Source organism: Chenopodium quinoa, unplaced genomic scaffold (assembly GCF_001683475.1).
Source record: "Chenopodium quinoa cultivar QQ74 unplaced genomic scaffold, ASM168347v1, whole genome shotgun sequence".
Lineage (NCBI taxonomy): Eukaryota > Viridiplantae > Streptophyta > Magnoliopsida > Caryophyllales > Amaranthaceae > Chenopodium > Chenopodium quinoa.
Window position 1 is genome coordinate 347,416 of NW_018743284.1, and position 14,100 is coordinate 361,515.

Genomic DNA, 14,100 nt, shown 5'->3' on the forward strand with positions numbered 1-14,100 from the left:
GTATCCTTCCTTTCTCCTTTTCTTCATAGGGAGAATTAGATAAGGATGTTGTTGCGTTGCTGAAGCGGGTTCAGGTGTTCGCTAGGACTCATGATATTGGTGCCCGTACAGCTGCTCACATCTTCAGCAGGATCGGGTTCGCTATAGCTAGAGGGGTGGGGGCCCAGATTGTATCTCGGCTCTCCACTAATTTCTTGTAAACTGATTGACTTTGTAGGTTTCTGTTATATAATAATAATAATAATAATAATAATAATAATAATAATAATAATAATAATAATAATAATAATAATAATAATAATAATAATAATAATAATAATAATAATAATAATAATAATCATTAGCAATATCATTAGACATAAAGATGAACTAATCTGAACAAGATCGGCCCAAGGCATGCCTAAACTAAATTGTCATTAACAATATCATTAGCTAAATCATATAAAACAAATAAATTAGCAAAAGAACTGAACTGATTGGAGTGGAATTAAACTAAATTGAAACTGATTGGAGCAGAACTGAACTAAACAAAATTGAAATTAAGCTGAATAGAACAGACCTTAGTGGTGAAATAACTCCTCATTTTAGATCTTTTCATACTCCTATAACTTTTGAATTAAGTGAAAATAAGGCGAATGAGGTATGACACTAGTAACTCTTGTACAAACACAACCATTCTAGTGTCTAAATTTTGAATATAAAATTTCTGATATTTGGCCTGATCCAATTTGGTTCAGACTTGAATAGATGAAAAGCCATCATGCATTCACTGAACATGGTGCTGAAACTTGCATTATTATACCATTAATTAGGAACATGGTAATAACTGTGTGCTTATTAAAAACCATAAATTCAACCTGAACTTGCATAACTCATTAGTAGTATGTCATACTTTATTTCTTAGTTGTTCACTTGTTTGTGCGTTTATGAAGCTACAGCAACTGGATTGATGAGAAAATCACCATACAAAAGGCAATAAAAGCTATTACAAGATATTCATACATATATACTTCGTATGTAACACTTGAAATTTTAGTTCCTTCTTGTTCTTGCTCTTCTTCCTCATCTACGTATCAAATTGATCGTTCCGAAAAAATCAAGCAAAGCCAACTCCATTTTTGTCAGCCAAATTGATAAACCAAAAGGGTTTTCCCACAGAAAACATATAATATCCCCAAGCCATCCCAACAACGATGCCACTGCAAAAGCCCATCACAATAGTTTCCCACTCCTTCAATGTGCTCCCATGATCTTCAGAATCATCGTCTTCGTTGTTGTTCACGAATGGCGTGCTATTTCCTCCACACTCAGGCAACGGATCCCCACACAATGCAAGATTCCCCTTGTATGAATCGGATGAGAATGTATTGAAGTTGTTCCCTTGAGGTATAGGCCCTTCCAGTTGGTTTTCTGAAACATTAAAGACCTCAAGAAATGTCACACTAACAAGTTCTTGTGGGATACGACCAGTGAGCATGTTGGACGAAAGGTCCAAGCAGTCCAGCAAGGACAACATCCCGATGGATGGAGGGATGTGCCCAGTAAGGCGGTTATTTGAGAGATTAAGGCCTCGCAATGACACCAAATGCCCTATGGAATCTGGAATCTCTCCCTCAAATCTGTTTTTCGACATATCAAAAGTCGCCATTGTGGTGATGATCTTTTCATATTTCTGCACATTCCCCTTAAATGTTAACGTGATGGAATATGAGTACTGCTGGATGTCAGTACTGGATGTCATGTACTGTGGACTATCAAGACTTGACCCATTCATCTTTATCATGGCTTTGAAGTTTTGTATGTATCTTGCTGGCAACTTTCCAGAAAAGTTGTTATTGGAGAGGTCGAGAATTTGCAGCTCCGGAAATGGATGGTCAGGCTATGTTGAAGTAAACAGAGGGCCATGGAAGTTATTGTAACGTAGATTGAGAACTTTCAGCTGCGGGAGGCTGTCTAGCCATGATGGAAACGTACCCTCTAACTTGTTATTCCCAAGATACAGAACATTTAGGCTTTTACACCGTGACAGAGACTTTGGCACCACCCCTTCCAATTGATTGTCACTTAAATCTAGATACTGTAATGAATTACAGTTAGAGAAATTTGCAGGTATGGTGCCATTTAGTCTATTCGCTTGAAGATTTAATGCACCGAGCTGAGTGTAACTATTTACCAAACAATGAGGGATTTCTCCGCTAAGAGTGTTGTTCGATAAATCAAGGACGATGATTTCAGTCAAATTACAAAAGGATGGATTAATGGTGCCATTTAGTCTGTTATTTGACAAAATTAATGCCTCAAAAAATAGATTTGTTTGCAAAAATGAGAAGTGGCTCTTGTAACTTGTTGGATGAAAGGTTGACATAGACCAATTTCTCCCAAGGGAGATACTCTAGACCATGTGTTAGAGAATTATTAGAAAGGTCTAAGTTTAAAGATGCATAAGGTATAGCCTGGCTAATGTTAACCATCCATTTGGGAATCTCACCTCGAATGTTGTTATCGTCAAGATACAAGAATTCGAGTCTTTCTTGGTTTCCCAAGTAAGGAAATTCACTAATATTGCAAGAAGAGAGTCCCAAATATGATAATTTGGACAGCATCGAGGAGGAGTTGAGTTTTGTAGACACTGATAAACTATTTAAAGATAAAATAAGAGTATCTAGATCTGTAAACATAGAAAACATACTAAGCTCAACATCACCGGTAAAGCTGTTGTCCGACAAATCAAGTATCTGCAAGGAATTGCTAGCATTACCAGAAACATCACTCAATGAACCACTAAGCTGGTTGGATTGGAGGTACAACCTAATTAATGAAGGGAGTTAGAATGGCCAAGATGGTATGGTTCCGACAAGCTTGTTGTTATCTAGGGTGAGTTCTGAAATATTAGAGAGCGTATGAATGTTTAGCGATGAAGGCAGAGCACCAGTAAGAAAATTATTTGAAAGATAGATTTGGTTAGTAACATTCCAAACCCATGGTGGTATAGGACCATCAACACCACTGTCCATTAGATCTAAGTAGCTTGGGCTAGTTTGGTTTATGGAGTATGGTAGTTGCCCGGAGAATTTTGTAGAGGAAAGTCCTAGGAATAGCAAAGGGCTGCTCCAACTACCTAACTTTGTGACGAGGTCACTATTTCCCATTAAAAAAAGTGTTTGCAAGTATTGGAAAATTGAGAATGTCAGAAGAAAATTTCCCCTGCAAACCACAGTATGATAGGTCTAATTACGTTAAGGAAGATAAGTTTACCAGAGATGCAGGAAAATTTGAATTGATTGAGACAAAACGAAGATCAAGATATGACAAGGATGTTAAGTTTTCAATGATACTATTGACATCTGGCATTTCAAGATACTGATAATATGTAGAAAGGTCAAGTAATTTGAGTTTTGGGAGTTTAGGTACCCTGCCTTGAAAATATGATTCAGAGAGATTAAGCAAGGATAAGTGTGTGAAATCTCCAAATTTAGGAGGAATGGAGGAAGCAGAAAAATTATTGTTGTCTAATGAAAGGCTTTCGAGATGATGAAGTTGGAAGAGGGTGCTATTTGAGTCGAGGCTTCCACTAAGTTGGGAGCAGCTAAGGTCAAGACCAATAACATGACTAGTTAATGGATCGCAAGTGATCCCGTCCCATTGACAACAGTCGATGCTATTATTCCATGACATTGTTTTTGCTCTACTGGATGTGCAACCAGAGGCGAATGGATCAATTGACAAGGAATTTGAGAAGCGAAGCAAGGCAGAACTCTCATCGCTACGACAAGTGGGATAACAAGAAGTGACTACCAGATTGAGGATCAGGCAGAGTAGAGTGACAACAATTCCTAAGAGGTATTGCATGGCTACTAAAAAAATTTGTTATTTGTAGAAACTTGGTGGTTTTTAGACTAAAGTAAGTGTGGGTTATAATTATGGAATTAGAGGAATATGTACTCTTTAAAGAGAGGAACAAGGTATTGCACTAATGAGACTTGTAGACTTGTATGACTAGTTAACTAGACTTTTGTTGAAAGAGACTAGACAATTTTAACTATCGGGCTTAAGCACGGTAGACTAATAAAAAGGTAACTCAAATGACAATAAAACTCAAATACACTGTTTTTATTTTTGAGACACAAGCAATAATACAAATTACATTTTACTAATAGAGGTGCGAGATTTGAATATGTGACGTATCGTATACAGTTGTCCAATTTTAATTATTAGATTAATACCTCATTGGTAAATACTTCTAATATTACATCATTTTGTATTAATTTGGGATGAGATATGTAGATGACCAATTAGTTTAGTGGGTTAAAGTCAGGGTGATACTCAAAACATGATATCAAATCCCATTTACATCCTTTGCTTATGTGGCTTTCAAATTAAAATAAGAAAAAAAAAACGTAAATTTAATAATCTTAATCAAATGAATTTTCTTGTAAGAATATGTAAGGCAATTATAATTTTGTTATTAATTATGTGATTATATGGGCCAATAACTTGATAAATGTCTATAATCAAATGACCCGACAATCCGATCATTATGATGTTACTCAATATTCATCACTTCTTCTGTACTACTTTGTATAATAATGGACATCACTCATATTTTAATTGATTATTCAAACTTTTAAAGTCATCCACTTCTTTTGTAGACTCTCAAGTCATCGTTAAAGCTATTTGTGTAATACGTTAGTTGACGAAGACTTATGTGGAAACTTTGACTTGTTTACTTATTTGTTTATTTTTTATTGTTACGTTTTCATTGGTTTAAAATTAATTCTATCCTATGTGACACTTTAAAAATTTTAATGTAATTATTCCAATTTATCAAAATCTACTTCAAAATATTTTTTTTTTCAAATACCAAAATATTTATTTAGGTGTTATATGAGATGGGGGACGGAGAATACAAGAAAGAGAAACCTAGAAGCCCACAAATCAGAGCCCACATCGAGATTATCCTAAAACTATTTGGCAATAGGAGGAGTAGCCTGCCTGGGTTATAAATTCAAAGTCCTTTACTTTCTTTTTCAATGTGGGATAAACACTTCTCACTCTTGCACCTAACAAGGGGCCCCATGCGATCGATCATCTTGCACATGATAAGAACCATCACTGTACCTACTCTCAAAACATTTACAATAGATATAGAACGGAGGGAGTACTCTATATTTGACCACTTCTACTAATTAGATCCGATTAAGGATAGTTTAGTCCAATGTAGTGTTGTTTGGGTCAAGCTTTTAAAAGGTTTTTATTGGACATATCATAGTTTCGTATTCACATGCACTTTTAAAATAAGTGAAAATAAAGCGAATGTGGTAGTAACTCTGGTCGTCCAGAGTCCATACATAACCAGTATGAATGGCGCGCTACTTCCTCCACACTCGGGCAACGGATCCCCACACAATGCAAGATTCCCCTTGTATGAATCGGATGAGAATGTATCGAAGTTGTTCCCCTGAGGTATAGGCCCTTCCAACTGGTTTTCTGAAACATTGAAGACTTCAAGGAAGGTTAAACTAGCTAGTTCATGAGGAATGCCACCAGTTAGCATGTTGGAAGAGAGGTCCAAACTGTCAAGTGATGACAACGATCCAATGGATGGAGGAATGTGCCCTGTAAGGCGGTTGTGTGAAAGATTAAGGCCTTGAATTGCGACCAATTGTCCTACATACTCGGGGATTTCTCCTTCAAATGCATTGTTTGACAGATCAAAAAAAGAGAGCGTTTCAATGATCTTCTCATATGGTAATTGCACACCTTTGAATGTCAAAATAATAGAATAGTAAGGCCACAACATCGATACATTTGATTCCATGTATTGTGGGAAACCATGGTGATCGATGATTCTTGTCATTGCTTGAAATTTATTTATGTATGTTGTGGGTATCTTACCGCTGAAGTTGTTACTAGAGAGGTCAAGAATCTGTAACGCGGGATATGGATGAAATCCAGAGACATTGTTGATGTGACCGTGGAAGCTGTTAGAGCTCAAGTCGAGGAGTCGAATAAATGGAAGAGTATGCAACCAATAAGGAAATTCATCCTTAAGCTCGTTACTTCTAAGATTGATAGCTTGTAAATTTGTGCATCGTGCCAAAGATCGAGGTAACTGCCCTTGCAACCTATTACTGCTTATGTCTAGGTATCGCAAGTTATCACACTTGGAAAAATTTGTAGGAAGAGTTCCATGAATGTTATTCGATCCTAAATTCAACAAATTAAGGCCACTGTTTAAGCTTCCTAGACAATGTGGGAAATCTCCACTCAAACTATTGTTAGACAAGTCAAGAACCCAAAGTGATGTTAAGTTGCAAATGGATGAATCAATTGGACCTGTAAAGTTGTTGTTCGCGGCTAAAAAGAATTGGGTGTAAGGCGATGAGATTATTGGGAGACGTCCTGTTAGCCTATTATTAGAGATTTCAATATAATTCAAAGTACCCCAAGGGATGTTTTCAACAACTCCGGTTAAAGAGTTGGATGAAAGATCCAATAAGTTTATCGACGATTCTCTGATTAGCTGTTGTAATCACTTGGGGAATTCACCATGAATACTAGTGTTGGATAGCCCTAAATATTGCAATGACTTAGCTAAAGTGGAGATAACTGATGAGTTTACTGGACCATCAGTTGTGGTCACGGAAAGGCCGCTATTAGACAGGAAAAGAGACCGGAGCTTTGGAAGGTTGGAAAAAACTTGATATAGGCTAACACTACCCATAAAGTTATTGAATGAGAGGTTAATCGTGTCCAATGACTTTAAGCTAAACAACCAAGCCGGAACTTCTCCAACAAGCATATTTTTTCCTAAATATAGAGTAGTTAAACTTGAGAGCTTGCTTATGTTCATTGTGGACGGAAGACTGCCGGTTAGTTCATTATGACTAAGGTCTATCCTTTCAGAAATATTCCACACCCAACTTGGAAAAGTCCCGCGTAGATTGGTACTCTGCAAATATAATGATTTCAAATGTTTTAATCGACTATAAAAAGAGGGTATGTTAGAAGAAATATTGGAATAGCTAAGGATTAAGGATTCCAAGGGGCTACTCCAATTATACATTGATGGGAAATGAAAGTTTATCGCATCGTTGTACCCGAGATTGAGTTCCTTTAGGTGTGGTAGGTTAAGAATGATAGTAGTGAACTCCCCTTGTAAATTGCATCCTTCAAGATAAAGATATGAAAGTGAAGACAAGTTAGTAATGGTTTGAAAAATTTGTGGTGTCTCTAGTTTTATTCCACTTAGACCTAGTCGTTTCAGCTTTGTAAGGTTGCTAATGACCAACTTGACATTTGAAAATTCAAGATCGTTTCCTGATAAATCAAGAGATGTCAATCTAGTGAGTTGAGATATTTCAAGAGGGACCCTACCAGAAAAATAAGAATAAGAAAGGTCTAAATGTTTAAGAAAATGAAACTGACCAAATTTGTGCGAAATATTGGATGAAGAAAAATCATTCCATGACAAATTAAGCCTCTGAAGTTGGCCTAGTTGGAAGAGATTGCTATTTGAATCGATGGTTCCGACGATACCATTGTTGTAAAGGTCAAGTGCAATGACATGACGAGTGAGAGGATGGCAAGTAATTCCATCCCATTCGCAACAATCAGAATTTCGTTTCCATGATCTTGTATTATTTGTAGTTATAGGGTAGTAGGTATTAGCTCGTGTAAAAAAGCTGAAGGATTCTTTTAAGTGAAGCAATGCATAATACTCATCTTCATGACATAGGTTCGAAGAAGATGTATTACGGAGAGAAGGTTGTGAGCAAGTGACAAATACAAGATTGTAAGCAAGGCATAGACAAAGTAACGAAAAACATAAAATGATGGAAGGGCTAAACATGGCTTTAATTTGGTCAAGTTTACAAGTGTTTGAGTAATAACTAAAGTTGAGCACTTGTAGTTTGTTGTACTTGTAACTTGTACACACCAAATTTATAGAGAAATTGAAGATATTAGAACAGAGATGCTTCACTCAATATTTTTTGTTTTTATATGAAGTTTTTGGCTTGTTTAGCCGACTTTATCTCATCCGTTGGGCCGAGCCATTTGTTGATGATTGAAAATTACGTCTAGGAAAAAATTTCACACTTTTCCTTCATAGTTCCTAATTGGCCAGCAAAATATCTAGGTACTCGTCAAAATTTTCGCGACTTACACTAAATAATACAACCCCTTTCTTTTCTTTTTTCTTTTTTTTTTTTTTCTTTCTTTCTTTTTTTTTTCAATATTCGTTACATTTTCAACTTTTCACACTTGATATTGTAAAATCTTGACTATAGTATCTCTAATTATGTGTTAGTATTTTTGCCTCAAAAAATTTACTCCGTATGTGTTAGTATTTTGTTAAATTAATAGAAATATATGTGATAGTAAAAATTATAAAAAATGCATTAATATTCCGAAGATACATATTAAGACAAAGTTGCTATGTATAAAAAAAATGTCTTTCCTTAATCTAAATTACAAAAACAATAGTTAAAGTAGAATATATATAAACGGAATTGCACAAATAAAATAGTAAGAACAATGTTACCGAGAATAAGACTGAGTCGCGGACTATGTCGCTCTCTTTAGAACATTCGCGGCACTGCCTCAAACTTGTGCAAGCAGCTCGTATCAAACCGGATGCCCCCAGGATAAAACAGTCTTTCACAAGTATAAAATAACGGCGGTTTTGCACCGAACCACCGGACAACGGAACACCAGAAAACCAGAAAGAAACTGCTCGACTGTTTTGAGAGGAAGAGAAAATATATTTTGCAAAGTGGTTTTCTGTATATTTTTTCCGTGTATTTAAAAACAAAGCTGGAACCGTCCTTTTATAGGTAAAGATACGTAACAACTTAAGCATGAAAACGGGAGAAAGATTAGCAACGTTTACTGCAATTAGTGTATTCGTTAAGCAAGAATCAAGGCATTAAATCAGTGTAACGGTGCAACGTTTAGCAGTAAAACAACAACGAGAATCAAGCAATGTAACGGAAAAATTTAAACCAAAACAGTAAAACGTTTTGTAACTGAATATTAATCAAACCGGTAACAAAAATTAAGTTTGTTTAATAACCCAAACCCAAACCCGACCCAGCCCGGCTCGGTTCAGAGCGCGTGTGTGTGATATATGGTTTACCATATAGGTCCTCCCTCTCCACAAAATGTGGGTAGCCCAAGGGCCACACCCCTTTAGCCCACTCTCTATATTATAAAGAGAGTAAAACTCTCATTTCCCACCAATGTGGGACTTTGAGTTTTTTCACAAAATTCACACACTACACACTTGTTGTTCCAACAAAATTTACTCCGTATGTGTTAGTATTTTGTTAAATTAATAGAAATATATGTGATAGTAAAAATTATAAAAAATGCATTAATATTCCGAAGATACATATTAAGACAAAGTTGCTATGTATAAAAAAAATGTCTTTCCTTAATCTAAATTACAAAAACAATAGTTAAAGTAGAATATATATACTTACCTCCGTTTATTTTTAGTTGACATACACGTATTCCTTTTTAGAAAGTTTATTTTTAGTTGACATGTTTACTTTTTGGGTAATAAGTTTTACACCTTGCAGTTACTAGTGTACCTCACTTGCTTTATCATTCTATCTCATTTTCTCTCATCTTCTTAATATATATGTCTAAATTGAATGTATCAAGTACATAAAAACGGAGGAATATGTATATAGTACTTCATGTTAAAAGTCAAAGTGTAAAAATTCCAAGAAACAACTCAAACAAGTGTAGTAGTCTAGTACTTGTTCACCATAATTTTTGCAGAAATTTGATATTGCGTTCCTTCATACAACTATACAAGTATAACATAGAAACTCAAACCACCTATTGTCCTTTATACTCTTATTTAGAATATTTTGATTATTAAAAATTTAATGGAATCTTTTAAATTTCTCTCTCTCTATATAAAACAAACATAATCATATAAGATCTGGATTTATTCATCTCGATGAATACATTATTTATAGCTAACTTTATAATTTTTGCTAGCGTGAAATTAAAGATATATGCGATAAAAAATTTGCATCGATATACGTAAATGAAACTAATATTATAAAATGAAGGAACAATAAATTGATCTAAACATTGACTGATTTCATCCGCATAAGTTCAACCTGCATTCAAAATTAATATGAAATACTAATTTAGGAAATATACTCCCCCCGTCACTTAATTAGATTCCTACTTCTAGCATTTATTTATCACATAATAGAGAGAACGAAGTAGGAATCTAATTAAGGGACGAAGGAAGTATTACGTAGTAAATCACTATTTAACGTGAGTGACAACTCTCAAGACATTCGTAAGTAGCAAGATCCTTACATTAGTAATAATAATTTAATTTTTACAACATTCTAGTTTATTCAGTGTATTATGACATTTCAGACTACTGTATGATCAGTATCTGAAAGTTTGCATCAAAGAATTTTTAACAAGCCTTTATCATTTCAATTATCAGTTCAGGCTTGAATTAAATTTTGTGTAAGACTTGTCTTCCAAGGGCTGCTCGTCCTGTTCATGATTTCTTACATCATAAATAAATCCTTATGGCTAGCTAAATTAGCTCATAGGATGGAGCTGGCAACTATTCAATTTTCTGGGAAGCTATTTGGAAGACGAGCAAGAAGAGCAAGGAATTGAAGAGGACGATGAACTGATATATAAAGAGGTGTGACTATTCATAATCATGAGTTTCCAAGCAATTAAATTTACTTTCTAATGCAAGCAGAAGTATCATCATAATTTCAAACTATTTGTTCATTTAAGATTTTTAAAAGTAATTGAAATTTTGATCATTTGCCATTACTGCAGGCTACAATACCTTGCCAAACCGGATAATGAGAGAAGCTATCCCAGGATGCATATGCTCTTTTTTTTATCACTGCAAAAGATCATGTAATAGATTAGCTCAAATGATTATATTTTTATATTGTATACGAAGTACTCTGTATAAAGTAAGGAAAAATAAAAGTCAGAGGGACCTTCTAGCCAGGGATTAACCAAACTTAAAGCTGAGCATGACTTTGTGTAACATTTAGAGCTTGTATAGATGTATGACATAGGGTATACTATTGCTTACGAAGGAAGAAATACCATAAAAACGAGATATCGAAGGAAGAAATACCATGAAGGAAATCTAATCCATACAAGAATCAATTACTAATTTATCTAAAGCTTTTCCTGATTAGAGATGGCAATAGCCATAGAGGGTATACTATTACTTACCGAGTTAGCAAAGATACTTTTAGAAGATATTAAAACGATACACTAGTCTGTAGTATATGCATTTCGGCTGTCAAAATTTGTTCAGAATAACTATATGCATGAAAAAATATAGTAATCATGCAAATGCAGAAGGGGATTCTTCTTTTTCAGAAAAAAGGTCTTACTACCAAGAGCATTATTCACATGAATATTGTTTTTAACATTTTAGCTCCAAATCAATATTAAGAGAAGAAAAAACAGAGCACATTGAAGTTTATGAAAACCATATTAATGGTAATCTGGGCTTCAAGCCTTCAACCCAGTGAGCTCATGTGCAATTTACCTTTGGAAAGCCTAACTATGGTTAATCTTTGTAGTGCTGCACAGGTAGCATTAAGTGTGGCAGTAGTCACTTCTTCCTCTAAACCCTTACCATCACAAATGCTTTAACTTTGCTTCTGAAGACTATCTTTCTCACATAATTCTTCTACGTTCAGTCAACTCTTAAATATCTTGATCTAATACGAAACAATCTTGTTACAACTCTTACAAGCAACTTTGAAACTAGTTTAATAAGAACAAACTTTCTACCTAACATAAATTCCCTAATTATTGGCTTGCCTTTAGGTCAAGGCAAGGCAAAACAACTCAAGCCAAGGCAACAAAACCAAGTAATGCATCTTCAAACATGAAAACAAAGGGTGGGTCATGGCATCAATGATATGGTTTTGGGCACCAAATAGGTCTTCCGAGACAATTAGATAACCACGTGAAGCGCCTCGATGCATAATCTTATTGGGTCCAAAAATATTTTCTAGAGGCCAAAATTCCAGGTATATAATACACGAAATTAGACCATTTATAAAGATTTCGACACTTGCTACAGCTGCTCCAACAACCAACTTGGCATCCCGCGGCCTAATAAGAGCTAGGTATCGGGAATCCTTCATTAGATTGTCAATGATATCCAAATTCATTACTTACCATTCCTTCATTAGGTTATCAATCTTGTTCAAAGCAAATTTATAAAAAATAAAAATAAAAACATATCTAAGAGACAAACCAGTTACAAGTCTTTTGAATTCTAGTGTGCTCTGCGTAAGAAACAATCTCTTGAACAGATTGATGATCTTAAGAGTAGCAAGTCTACCTACATGGTTATTGATTTCCCCCTTGATAAATCAGTCTTTAGTTTTAAACCAGTTTCTATGGTTTTCTGACAGTAAAAAAAATGACATAACTAGATTAACAACCATATAAGCAGTAAACTTTAGTATCATAGATAACGAGATCATTAGACTCTGATCAATATCAACCTAAAGCACAATGTCACTCAATCTAACATCAACTTGAGTGAGAACCAATTGCAAGGAATGGTACCACAACAGCACAACCTATGGTGCAATCACAAGTTCTCAATCTCAATGATATTGTACATTTTAACATCAATTAGATATGCTCTTCCAAACCTAAAAATGTTAGTTCAGACTCAAACTACTTCTTTACCCATGGAAAAGGTCCAAATTTGAGTTCCTGAATTCTCGAACATTAATACCAGCAGCAAATTTCCAACAACAAGTACATGAAAACCCAATGTCCCAAAGCAATGTCCAATGTCTTACACCCTGTTAATCTACAAGGTCTAACCATTAAGTAACCAAACAAAATCATGACTTGTTTCAGAGCTTGTCACTTATTCATATAATACATGACAGAAGTGTTCTGTATTCAAGAACAAAACTGATCTATCGCGGTGGCATGAAACCTTCAAGACACCAAACTCGACCAAACCAATCTATTCAAGCTCTCATTCATCCCCTTAATATAGTCACATTAAAACCCTTACAAAATCGTCGAAACCTATCTATTTAAGCTCTAACCATTTTACAAAAACTAGCCACATTACAATCCTTACAAAATCAACGAAATCTATCAATTCAAGTTCCCACCAATTCACATAAACTAGCTACACTAAAATCCTTACAAAATCGTCGAAATTAATAGCTGGCTGATGAGAACTATACCTCCAAGCAATTATCTCAACACAATAATTAATTAAGAAAATCTCTATAACCTAAATATCCCATATCATTTCGGCAATCTTCAAGCATATAAATTCGTATGTTATTACAAACTTATACCTTTTGCAAATTGCAAACAATGTCAATGGATTAATATATTGATTAAACCAATTGCAATTAAATAAAAGAAAAACCATAATGTTAAAAAGTACGGACTATTTTTTTTTTTTTGAAAGACAAAAGTACGGACTATATAATATACTAGTACATAGTACTTCTTAAGTAAATTGAACAAAAATATGAGAAAGATACGAAATTGAATTTATTATGAGAGATATATTCATAATTACAGTATAATTCAATAACAAAAAGCAATTAAAAAGTAAAGGTAAGAGATAGTATACCTTTTTCATTTTCATGAAGGGGAGAAAACAGGCAAATTTTGAACACAGCTCTGCAGTCTGCTGCTGTTGATGGAGAAGAGTTAATAGAAGAAGGACAATTTAACTTGTTCATTGTTTTTTTTTTTCATTTTTTTTCTTTGTTTTAACAAATCGTCTTTTGGTTTTTTTAGAACAAAAGTAAGCCGAAAATTAAATTAAATTAAATCAAGTTCTGGAGAAAGGAGTTCATACAAAGACGTTTCAAGTTACCGTTAGTACCCATCTCGCAATTAAGTGGGCAACGGTATTACTGGCGCTTTTCACATGAGAAAAAACAAACGGAGGAAAGAAATTAGAAAACTTTTTAATGTCATCATACACAATGTAAGCTGGAGAGAAGCCCCTAGATACTTGGTTGATTGTCTTCACCACTGTCAACGAGTCACTTTGTCTTTTGTTTAGTTCAC

The 14,100-nt window shown here is 34.6% G+C and overlaps 3 protein-coding genes and 1 long non-coding RNA gene across 4 annotated transcripts; all 4 read right to left on the reverse strand.

Moving 5' to 3' along the window:
- Window positions 1-1,096: 1,096 nt before the first annotated feature.
- Window positions 1,097-1,774, reverse strand: LOC110735540 (receptor like protein 30-like). The gene has a single exon (XM_021915731.1). The coding sequence runs from the start codon at window positions 1,772-1,774 to the stop codon at window positions 1,097-1,099; it is 678 nt and encodes a 225-aa protein (XP_021771423.1).
- A 105-nt stretch (window positions 1,775-1,879) lies between these two features.
- LOC110735541 (receptor like protein 30-like) lies at window positions 1,880-3,849 on the reverse strand. Its single transcript, XM_021915732.1, has 3 exons — window positions 3,256-3,849; window positions 2,392-2,735; window positions 1,880-2,273 (listed from the first exon to the last, which is right to left on the reverse strand). Exons 1-3 carry the CDS (start codon window positions 3,847-3,849, stop codon window positions 1,880-1,882), a joined length of 1,332 nt encoding a protein of 443 aa, XP_021771424.1.
- Window positions 3,850-5,239: 1,390 nt separating this feature from the next.
- On the reverse strand, window positions 5,240-6,802 carry LOC110735542 (receptor-like protein 12). The gene is made up of 2 exons (XM_021915733.1): window positions 6,623-6,802; window positions 5,240-6,523 (listed from the first exon to the last, which is right to left on the reverse strand). Exons 1-2 carry the CDS (start codon window positions 6,800-6,802, stop codon window positions 5,264-5,266), a joined length of 1,440 nt encoding a protein of 479 aa, XP_021771425.1. The 3' UTR covers window positions 5,240-5,263.
- Window positions 6,803-10,845: 4,043 nt separating this feature from the next.
- LOC110735496 lies at window positions 10,846-14,100 on the reverse strand. Its single transcript, XR_002514118.1, has 2 exons — window positions 13,655-14,100; window positions 10,846-10,906 (listed from the first exon to the last, which is right to left on the reverse strand). It is a non-coding gene; the product is annotated as an uncharacterized LOC110735496 (long non-coding RNA).